Source organism: Sprattus sprattus (genome assembly GCF_963457725.1).
Source record: "Sprattus sprattus genome assembly, chromosome: 7".
Classification (NCBI taxonomy): domain Eukaryota; kingdom Metazoa; phylum Chordata; class Actinopteri; order Clupeiformes; family Clupeidae; genus Sprattus; species Sprattus sprattus.
The window spans coordinates 26657288-26667553 of NC_137926.1; the positions used below are offsets into that span (position 1 = coordinate 26657288).

A 10266-nucleotide genomic window follows, 5' to 3' on the forward strand; every position below is an offset into this window, starting at 1 on the left:
GGAGTAGGCTAACTGTGAATGTGTAAATGTACATGAAAGGTAAAGATAGATGAGAGTATATAAATTAATTTGCTGAAAAAGCACTTCTTGTTCAACTGCAGTGATAGTTTTCGTTGCTTGGCAACGCTTGACGCCGGAAAACTCAGTTTGGAACTATTTTTGGTGGCGGAATATCGAAAAAAAAAAAAAAAAAAAAAAAAAAACCACACAAGCTATTATCAGGTTTAATATTAGCCTGAAAGCAATACGTCAATTATCCTTGATGAGACATATCCTTTAACAAATCGACTCCCACTCGTGTCATACTGCTTAAGCAGACGGACTGTGTGAGCAAAATATTAAATGTAGGCTAAACTGAACTATCAAAGTTTGTAGGCTATGTCTAGATAGAAACTGAACTGAACAGCATCAGGGACACCACAAAACACATTGAAGAGTCATTTAATGGCATCCTTATTTTTAAAGATTCTAATACAAAGGCATACACAAACATTTCAGCTAAAATCACATACAATCACTATTGCAATTAACATCACAATACAATAAAATGCAACTTAAGTTGGCTTTCAAGCTTGAGGGTTGTAAAGTAAAAAAAGGCCACACAATCAGTTTCTCTCTCTCTCTCTATCTCTCACTCACTCCAACACACATTCACATACACACGCATACAATTAACAAATACATTTTAGCATTTGGCGGAAAAGACATAGAAAGTGGTTTTCTAGAGCAAATTTACAACAGTGTTCAGCATTTAAGATGTGTGGCTTTGACGCAGCTTGTCTCATGAGAAAGAAGTGGTTGGGCTGTGTTGTTAGAGAATGGCTGTAGCTTAAGTAGGCTATACAGTGAAACATAAAAAAAAAAACACACATTTCTGTACAGACAAGCCAACATTAATCAGTATAAATATTCTTCATCCAAAGTCAGTGCAGTGTCCTCTTCCTCTTCTGTAAAGGCTTCTTGAGCTTCTTTTCCCACCCACTCCAAACAATGGGTCCTGATATACTCTGTGACGCTGTTTATGTGTTCCTGTCCTATGTTTGCATCTCTTTGTGTTTTTATTTTATTTTGTCACCAAGTACCTCAAAGGTCCAGCTGTGAAGTACAGGTTGTTCAGCCAATGAAATTTCTTTCAATTTGTCATATATAAAATGAAAAATAAAAGAGAAAAACTTTATACAAATGTTTTTTTTTCTGCTTCTGGTGATATCCCTTTTGAAAAATTGTCCTTCCATGAATCCCTGTGTCTTTACTGAATCCCCCTGAAGAGACACATGGCGAACACCATGGCAAAGAGCTGTGGAGAAAACAAACAGTCACCACTATGTTCATGACAGACTTGAATGTTATATTAGTAGGCCCTACATACATCTCAATCCTATATTCCGTAAAGTAACCGATACACTTTTTTCTCCTAATTGTCCATATTTCATTTTTAATCAGTATTGTAAGTGGATGGGGTGAAGGATTGGACTAATTAAGGACTAAGATCTGAGTGCTAAGTAAGTCATTATTGCTGGGTGGGTGGGTGTTACAGATCACTGAGAACAAGGAAAGTTGCAATTTAACAGGTTACCACAAGAGGGAATATGAAATCACAGTAAGTGTCCCAAAGAATTCTCTACAGCCACTAGGTGGCTGTGTAAGCCAAGAAACTAAAAGCGGCAAACCTCTTTCATTAGGTCAGTAAAAGAAGGCAAGAGTTGCTATCTCGATCAGGTCAGCCTAGTGCATGAGTGTTGATATGACTTCGAAAAACACAATATAATACTTTCAGAGAAGTTATCTTTCAGATATTACCTCAATGGTCAGAACCACGATGGCTAGAGCTCCAGCCACATAGATGTACATCTCAAAGTAGTCCACCACTGCTGAGTAACAGCCCTGTTAGGAGAAACGGCAGACAGAGGCAACTATTTAAGAAAAAGTCTGACTGGTTCAATAAATAATCTACGCCATTAACCTTCACCACACCTACAGGAAAAAGCTGTTAGTAAACCATGTCACATCCTTTGTGGTTGAATTACATAGTGATGTAATCGGAATTACATCCTGTCGCACCTGGCTGTTATTCATAACATCGGCAAACATGCCAGTATTTCTGTCATTGACACATAAATCATTGTAATATACGAAATGTAATGTGAATGGGGTCTGACCTTGTTGTAACGGAACATCATGCTGCCCATGAGGCACTCGTGCTCCTCTCCAGGGTGAGTGATCCTCCGGCAGCAAGCTTTGGGCACCATGTCGCTCGGATGAAGGACCCTGAAAAGGCTGTCCTCAAAGTCCTCAGGACTGTTTACTCCACAGCATTCAAACTGCAGAGGGAGAGAGACATTATTCCTTCCTATTCTATAGTCTGTTCCTTCTTGTGTCATAGATTGCAAGTCTATCCTTTCTCATACAGTAAAGCAACTGGCATTTGGTGGGCTGTAGTCATTTCCCCAGAGCTCTATAGAAATATTCAATATTAAAAAAATATTTTTGAATAACACCAGTCATTGCCTCTAACACAACAGAAAGTCAGACCTAAGCTCCCAAGACAAAGCACATGGTTACAGTGACTTAATGGTGAGAGGAAGACAAACTTCCTTTTGCCTAGAAGAGACCTTGAGTAACAACTGCCTCAAAAGGCAGACAATGAACCGAGGCAGAGGGAAACGGAAAAGGGAGAAAAGAGGTAACATATTTCTTATTTTATTGCATCCCAAGAACTGAGCGCACACCCCGCTGAAAAATAATAACAACACCTCTGACTAAAACGGATGTAATTATGACGAGAGAGGAGCACTTACCGTGTTCATGATGGCATTCCATGTTGAGGTGAAAACATCTGTATTGTTGTAGCCTTGGTAGTGCCTCCTCATCTCCTTGGTGAAGTACTCTCGGGTCAGCTGTGCACGCAGACAGAAGGGAAGGGATGGTTAACGCTGCTCTGATGAAAACAATAACTCTCAGTCTTGTAGGACGCTGCAGGCCTGATAACACAGAGGTGACTTACATGCTCCCGGAACACGAAAGCCAAGATGGCGGCAGCCAGCTCAGCCAGGAAGATGATGAGAATGAGCATGAAGAACTGTAAAGAGTGAAAGAGGTGGAATAAACAACCTTAATAAATACATGTGTGTAGAGCACGGCATGCATTGCCTGTATTTATGATGCTAAGACAGCAAAAGAGGCATAGCCAATACAAATGTGTTCAGTTAATTCAATGGGGCTACATTTGAATCAGCAATCTCTTCTGGTCAAAACAGCAATCTGACGAGTCAGCTTGTGTGGTTTTTGGATCCATTGAAGCATTAGTTTGGTAATGTAACAGTGACATGAAAAGTCAAGGTTGAGAAAGTAAATGAATCCCATCTTCACTTGTTTTAAGTTATTAACTAGCATAACCCAGCAATGAGGGTGGAAAGGAACTCCTGCCATGAATGGACTGTTACTTGCTAAATCTGATCTGACACACACACACACATACACACACTCATGTAAATCAGAGACACTCACAAAGAGCAGCAGACACTTGTTCTCCCGGATGGCTCCGCAGCATCCCAGGAAGCCCAGCAGGAAGAGCATGCCCCCCATGGCCAAGATGATGTAGACCCCTGTGAAGAGGAGTGGGTTCGCTGCCACTATCTCTCTGAAGCCAGTAGGGTCCACCAGCACCCACACGCCCACACCCAGGAGGAAGGAGCCACCCAGCTGGAGAAGTATATGGAACAGACAGACAGACAGAGAGAGAGACAGAGAGAGAGAGAGAGAGAGAGAGAGAGAGAGAGAGAGAGAGAGAGAGATCCATGGTTATCTACAGAAAGCCTACAGACAGCTCGGAGCCCTAATGCTGAGAAGATAACACAAACACAGTACTGGGGCATCAGTAGAATCATGTTCTGTGTGTGGTTGGAGCAGTTTGAGGTGCATACTGAGCGCACATTCTGACAATCACAGTACACATTTGCTGTTTTATTCACAGCATAAAAAGTGATTTGAAGTGCCTGCCAATCCCCCACTATACTTATCTAGGCTCACTTCAGACTCCTCCACGTTCCAAAATAACCACACTGATTCACAGATCCGCCATTCCCCTCAGTACAATAAACCAAAGCATATAAGGCTTTAAAGCCGGTGGTAAACAAAGGAGGCTAGGTGTAAAAAGAGGGCAGTGTATATGGAGACATTACTAGTGAGATTCTGTGCTGCAGGGTGGGGATGGTAGAGGGGGAGGGATTCTTCTGCCAGCTCTGCTCTACCCAATCATCTACCTGTCACACACACACAAACACACACACACACACACACACACACACACACACACACACACACACACGCGCACACACACACACACACACACACGCGCACACACACACACACACACACACACACACACACACACACACACACACACACACTCACACACTCACACACACACACACACGCTGTGCTCCGACGTGCGCACATACACAAAACCCCCACAGCTTTCACTGAAAACCCTGACAGAAACTCCAGCAGGCGACAGTCTGGTGATTAACTAGCTAGAGGTGGGTAGGACTGGGAGAGATGGGGAGGGTGGTGGAGGTGGTAGGGGAGGGTTGGAAAGCCAGAGATAAGAGCCCCACACACACTTCCCTCAATCCCTTTCTCTTCCGAGCCCAACCTGGGATTCTTTTCATAAATGTCGCATTAGCAATCTGTCAGTGTCTGTCCAACTGTCAGCTCCCCGCCAGACACGGTGCTTTCAGGCGATAAACAGCAGCTTGATATTCAGGCAGAATGCATCGGAAGGTAGCCCATGATAAACAGTGTTTAAGGTGTGGAGTCAATATTGGCAAGAAGAGGAGGCGGTAATTCTGCTCGGGGAAGTCTGTTGAGTTACGCACTTCACTGATTCGAAAAGACAAGGGAAATAATATGGCGAGGACTTCACTATGTGGGAAATAAATGGCTGGGCTCTCTTTTTAGTATAAATACTGTTCTGTCATCATTACCTCCCTTGTTTGCAAGAAGCTTTGCCCAATCTTTCCGTCTGCCTTCATATGGTGAGGCGTCTGCCCTTGATGAGCTGAGAGTGGACTGTCTGCAGTGGTATCTCCACGCAGCGTCTCAATGACATCTTGACATCCAGACGTGCTTAAAACCCCCACCCTCACCCTCAGCCCGCTCCACTCCACCCACCTGCCTAGTCCACTCCAAATTCAGCACACACTGAGGCCCACAAGGGCCTCCACACAGCTGTGTGTGATCAAAGCAGCTCCTGATGAGGAAGAAAAGGCAGACTCTTCCCTCTGTCTTTTCTCGCCCCTCTGCTCTCCCTCCTCTCTCTCTTTCTCTAATCCACTCTTTCTTATCTGTCCTCCTTTTTGTACAGTCGGTTGGAGGATGAAAGGGAAGGGAAGCGCTAAACACTGACGAAGATAAATATCAGCCCCGGCTTTTCATCACGAAAGGGTCAAGGTAGCGTAAATAGCCCACAAGGACTCACATGTTTGTGATTGAAGGGGGGTGGGGTTGGGTATTTCTTTCCTGTTTTTAATTTCTGACTTCACCACGGCTCCTGTGTGACATTTGAGACTTGTTTTGCTCCAGCCCTGAGAAGACATTATTTGATGAACTATCTGGGCGAGTGAATACGCTCCTTTTGGATGTTGCAGACATGATATGGCGAGAGCCTACATACAATAATACCAGCTGAGACCTCCCAGTCTCAGGACTGCATAAAATAACAGCCAGTCATTTCCACAGCAGTTTACTTATTGGGTCGGGCCGTGGCACCAGGTGGATTGTGAGTACTCTGTGAAATGGATTCTGGACAGAAAACCTCAGCTATTATGATAATTCTGGAGGGAGAGAGAGAGAGAGAGAGAGAGAGAGGTGACTAAAGAACACTTACAAAGATGAGGAAGTTGAAGACAAACATGAGGTATTTGATGCAGCTAAGGCAGTCACCCTCCATGCTGGTCCCCCTTGCAGAAGCCTCTCCTAGCCCCTGTGAGTGAGGAGAAAAACAACATGAAAACACTGGTTATTGCACTGGCACAAGCATGCATTGGTAGCATATACATTCAGACATGCACACATATACACACAGTCTTTGTGTCTCGTTTCTCATGTGAAATCTTCAAAGGACAGAAGGTTTGTAACCTCTTAATTATAGCAACACTTTCGAAAAATATTGACCATAAAGAGTCCACCGTGAACAGCTGCTGTCAGAACAAGCTCTACATACACGACTCTTTCTCCTGAGAGAAGTTGTGTTTCAGAGCACTCCCATTCAGCCTTCATGTGGGTTATTGGGGGGAAACGCGTCTTTTTTAGAGGCATGGCTTTGCCTTTTAGCTTAATGAATTGAGGGAGGGCACTTGGCGCTAAGGAGGCCCATCCCTCTACCTGACAAAGCACTCTCGCTGATGAGGGCCTATTAGGACACCACTTTACCTTGATGAAACTGGGTCTTTTTCATTAGAGGCCTCCCATGTTCCAGACTGGCACAGCTGCCCCCCATCATTCAGGTGCCATTGTATCACCCCCAAAGTAAAGTCAGCCAGGAGCCAGGAGCCAGGCCCAGGCCATTACAGGCGTCCTCCAAGGGAGACTTGGATAATTAGAGATAGTGTCAGCCACCGTGGCCAATTGCCTAAACCCAGTGGGTGAGGACAGCGTAGAGTGGAAATCAATCGAAGGGTGGAGGTGAGCTGACACAGTGGGGGGGAGGCAGATGTCCTGATAGCAAACTGTAATCAGTCTGCCTCCAGTACTACAGCTGGGTATTACAGCTCAGGGGGGGGTAGTCATGGTGCATATCATAGCATGCAATCAAAGTGCTTAGCTTGAGTCTTTTTTCAAATATTTTTTTATAATAGTGTGCCGTTTTTTATTTCAGTCACCTTGTGCACTTCAGCGCCTGGGCTTCATATTCACCAGGGAATCATTATACTTGAGCACAGCATGATTTACTTTTTCATAAACCCTTTTACTTGAAATGAGGCAAGGGCATAATTTAACTGCTCTACATTACGATTGAAAAAAAAAAACATGGCAGTGTGCTGCTTCTGTCCAGACAGACCCAGGAAGCCTGATAAGTCCCTGGGGTGACATAATACAGAGGCTAGATAAAATGTCTGACTTTACTAATACAATTTCCCCCCTGTATATTGTTTCCAAACCCCTCCTGACACAAACTGGCAGTGTTCTGACAGGTGTTTCCCAGGGTCATTTTCCAATGAAATGAAAACCCACAGCATCTGATGAAGTCAGTAGGTGAGGAGGAGGAGGAATCGATAAGAGTAAAGGAGAAGGGTGAACAGGAGCAGAGTGGAGGAGAAGGGTGGAGAGGAGCAGAGTGGGGGGAGAGCCACTGCTTCTGGGATCAAGAAAAATGGAGAGTTGTCAGTTTTCAGCGTTCTTAATTAGAATGATTATTTTCCCCAGCTCCTGTTTTCCATAGACCCAGTGGAATTGACTGATTGCGAACCGGAGTTAAATACACGCCTTCAATCGTAATGATGGGCTTAAGTATTGATTGTGTCTCTGCTGAGCGGCTGAGTGCTGATAGCGCCCTCAGGGCCATTAGCACTTTAATTAGCCCTCTCTCCTTCCGCATCGCCCTGCCCGCTGTGCACTCGGTTTTAATTGAGATTTGCATGTATTATTTGCCCAGTATTTTGTGTCAACTTTTCTGTCTTCTTTCTCTTCCTGTTCCCACCATTGTTACTTCCATTGAGAGAGAGAGAGAGAGAGAGAGAGAGAACGAGAGATAGAGAGAAAGGCTTGTAAAAATGGTGAGTGCGGGAATGGGTGGGGTTCAGATGTAGCTGGAAATCTGGCAGTAACTGAGTTTGGATTGGTTTTGTGCATGCTGAAGTCTGAGTTGGAGCTATTGAACACAATCCTACATTATGGACCCAGTTTGTATCATAAGACATGCTATTCCAACCTGCACTGGGCCCAATGAAACCAGAAAGTAATCATTATAATGCAGAAGAGAATGATGTGCTTGTGGTGGGAACAATGATCAGATGAGTGAGACTGACAAATGCCTGATTGTCCAATCAAACATTGAGGCAAATTTCAGTCACCTTATCTGCATTAAAATATACGTTAATGTATATTGAGGGAGTTGAGTCCTACAGTCTGGCAGAAGTTTAACAGAAAATGCTGACATTTCTTCTTGCATCTTTAATCACCAGTCTCATATCATCACTCTGGCTGACTGTATTAACAAGGTTCTTCAGAGTTTAGATAGGGTTCTTGGAAATCATTTCACAAAATATCAAACTTCATCTTGCACAACCTCCAGTGCACGGCTCTTCCATTCCATTGAGACAGCACATTGCCTGAAGTCTCCCATGAAGTGTAATGTGCTTTTTTTCACAATTATAATTTCCAAACTTCTTCTGTGTGTTTTTTCGCCATTTTTAAACTGCAAACGCTGCACTTGGTAAACTGCGGTCTGGGGATTTGACGGGTCCCCTCGTGGGGAGAGGCGATGGCATGAACCACTATAAATCACGCCAGCGGCCGGCACCGTCGAGCCCTGGAGAAAGTGCAGAGTAAACACGGCAGCGTTTCCCACGACTCCCCCAGGACTGCAGACCCTCATCCATCAGCACAAGGCCTCTGAGAGCCGGGCCTGGGTCCGCAGAGAGCCGCCGCACCCATTACACAGGGGAGGGAGCCGATAGCCCCAAAGAAGCTTAGCTCAGATCACCCCAACAACCACAACACAACAGACCAGAGCTAATCCATCAACAGCATGGCTCATCCATGTCCCGGGAGTTTAGCCATTTCTTGGATAGCCATGACACAACACACCAGACCTAGACAGCCACTAACATGGCTCATTCACCTCAAGACTATTTTAAAATTTTGAAATTCCAGTTCTTGGCCCTGCGAAAAATCAACAATACACCGATACTATTCAAAATAAATAAATCAAGAGCCACAGGCATGGTCCATTTAATGAAGCTTCTTTAGAGACCTTCTCTATAAAGTGTGAAAAGCAAAGAATTTCTGGAAGTAATGAGAATGTCATTGAGCAATCCATGCTGTGAGCACAAAGGACAAACCACTCAGCACCAAGGCTGCGACAGCACATATTTTTCATTGAACAAACAACAAGGTTGCACACATCGATACTGATTGATGACTAGTGCGAATAAGCAGCAGGGTAGGAAAGAGAAAATGGCTAACAGGACAGACACGAACCTGAGCAGGGACCAACTCTATATGTACTGATGACAGAAACAGATTGGCTGACACGTGCGCACACACCCTGTCCCCGTCCTGTGGAATAAGCCATTGACTGCCAACACGCTGTGATTCCACGTGCCGTTCTCCAATAACTCCAAGGTAAACTGTAAAATGCCTGCAGGCATTTGGCAACCGTACAGCATGCCTTCCCTTAATGTAATGAGCTGAAGTCAGTCAATGATAAAATAAGAAGCCTGACATCAGAGGGAGGAAAATCCTCTATTGCTCAAGCCATGCTTTGTGGGTCCGTTTGTCCGTCAACAGATGTATGTCAAGATCATCCGTCTTCTTTGCCTGTTCACGAAAGTCATTTCAACAAAAATACACGAGCCTCGTCACTCACTCTTATCAGCTGAGAAAGGCCCGTTAGCTTACTGCGATCCAAAGCAATGATGAGACACAGTAAGTGGCTCCAGATGTTTCGTCACATCCACAATAGCTGCTGGATATAGGGGGCCCTCCTTACAACATTATCTAAACTTAGATTACTCCTCCAGTGATGATAGAGGGAGGTGGAACAGACAGGATGAGGTGCAGACACCCCCCCCCTCCCCCTCCCCCGAGAGAGACAGAGAGAGAGAGACAGAGACAGAGACAGAGAGAGAGAGTGAGAGAAAGATAGCGAGAGTGAGAGAGACAAGGAGCAGTCTGGTGGTGTCATCAGTCCACCCAGGGGTGCATCACATGAGCCTGGCACATAAAAGTACACTAACGCCACAATACCGTAGGGCCTCTGGGGTTCACGATCACTACGGCGTGATTAATAGTCCACACATTACAGTGGACACCTGGGCCCACAGAGGCTAATGACCTGTTTTCTGCAGTTATCTTAAATCTATGTTTTTATTTTCTACAGCGGGCACACACACACACACACACACAAACGTTCACAGAATTTATGCATTCACGTCACACACTCCCCCGACTTCACATACACTCCCTCGACTTCACATACAGTATTCACATCACTCTCACGCTCTTTCTATCTCCCTCTTAACTCAGTCTTTGTTGCTCCTAACT

General features: G+C 44.7%; 1 protein-coding gene across 2 annotated transcripts in view; it reads right to left on the reverse strand.

The window, feature by feature from the left end:
* Positions 1-484: 484 nt before the first annotated feature.
* The window catches only part of tspan18b (tetraspanin 18b), a 33961-nt gene continuing 24179 nt past the window's right edge, over positions 485-10266 (reverse strand). The window contains exons 3-9 of one of the 2 annotated variants that reach the window (XM_080842750.1): positions 5888-5983; positions 3508-3702; positions 3005-3079; positions 2799-2897; positions 2160-2321; positions 1801-1884; positions 485-1297 (exon numbers count right to left, since the gene is read on the reverse strand). In XM_080842750.1, the coding sequence (XP_080698876.1) occupies positions 1250-1297; positions 1801-1884; positions 2160-2321; positions 2799-2897; positions 3005-3079; positions 3508-3702; positions 5888-5983 (759 nt within the window). In that variant the 3' untranslated portion in view covers positions 485-1249. Of the gene's footprint in view, positions 1298-1800; positions 1885-2159; positions 2322-2798; positions 2898-3004; positions 3080-3507; positions 3703-5887; positions 6024-10266 lie in introns of those variants that run through there. The other variant, XM_080842751.1, reaches the window with a different exon arrangement.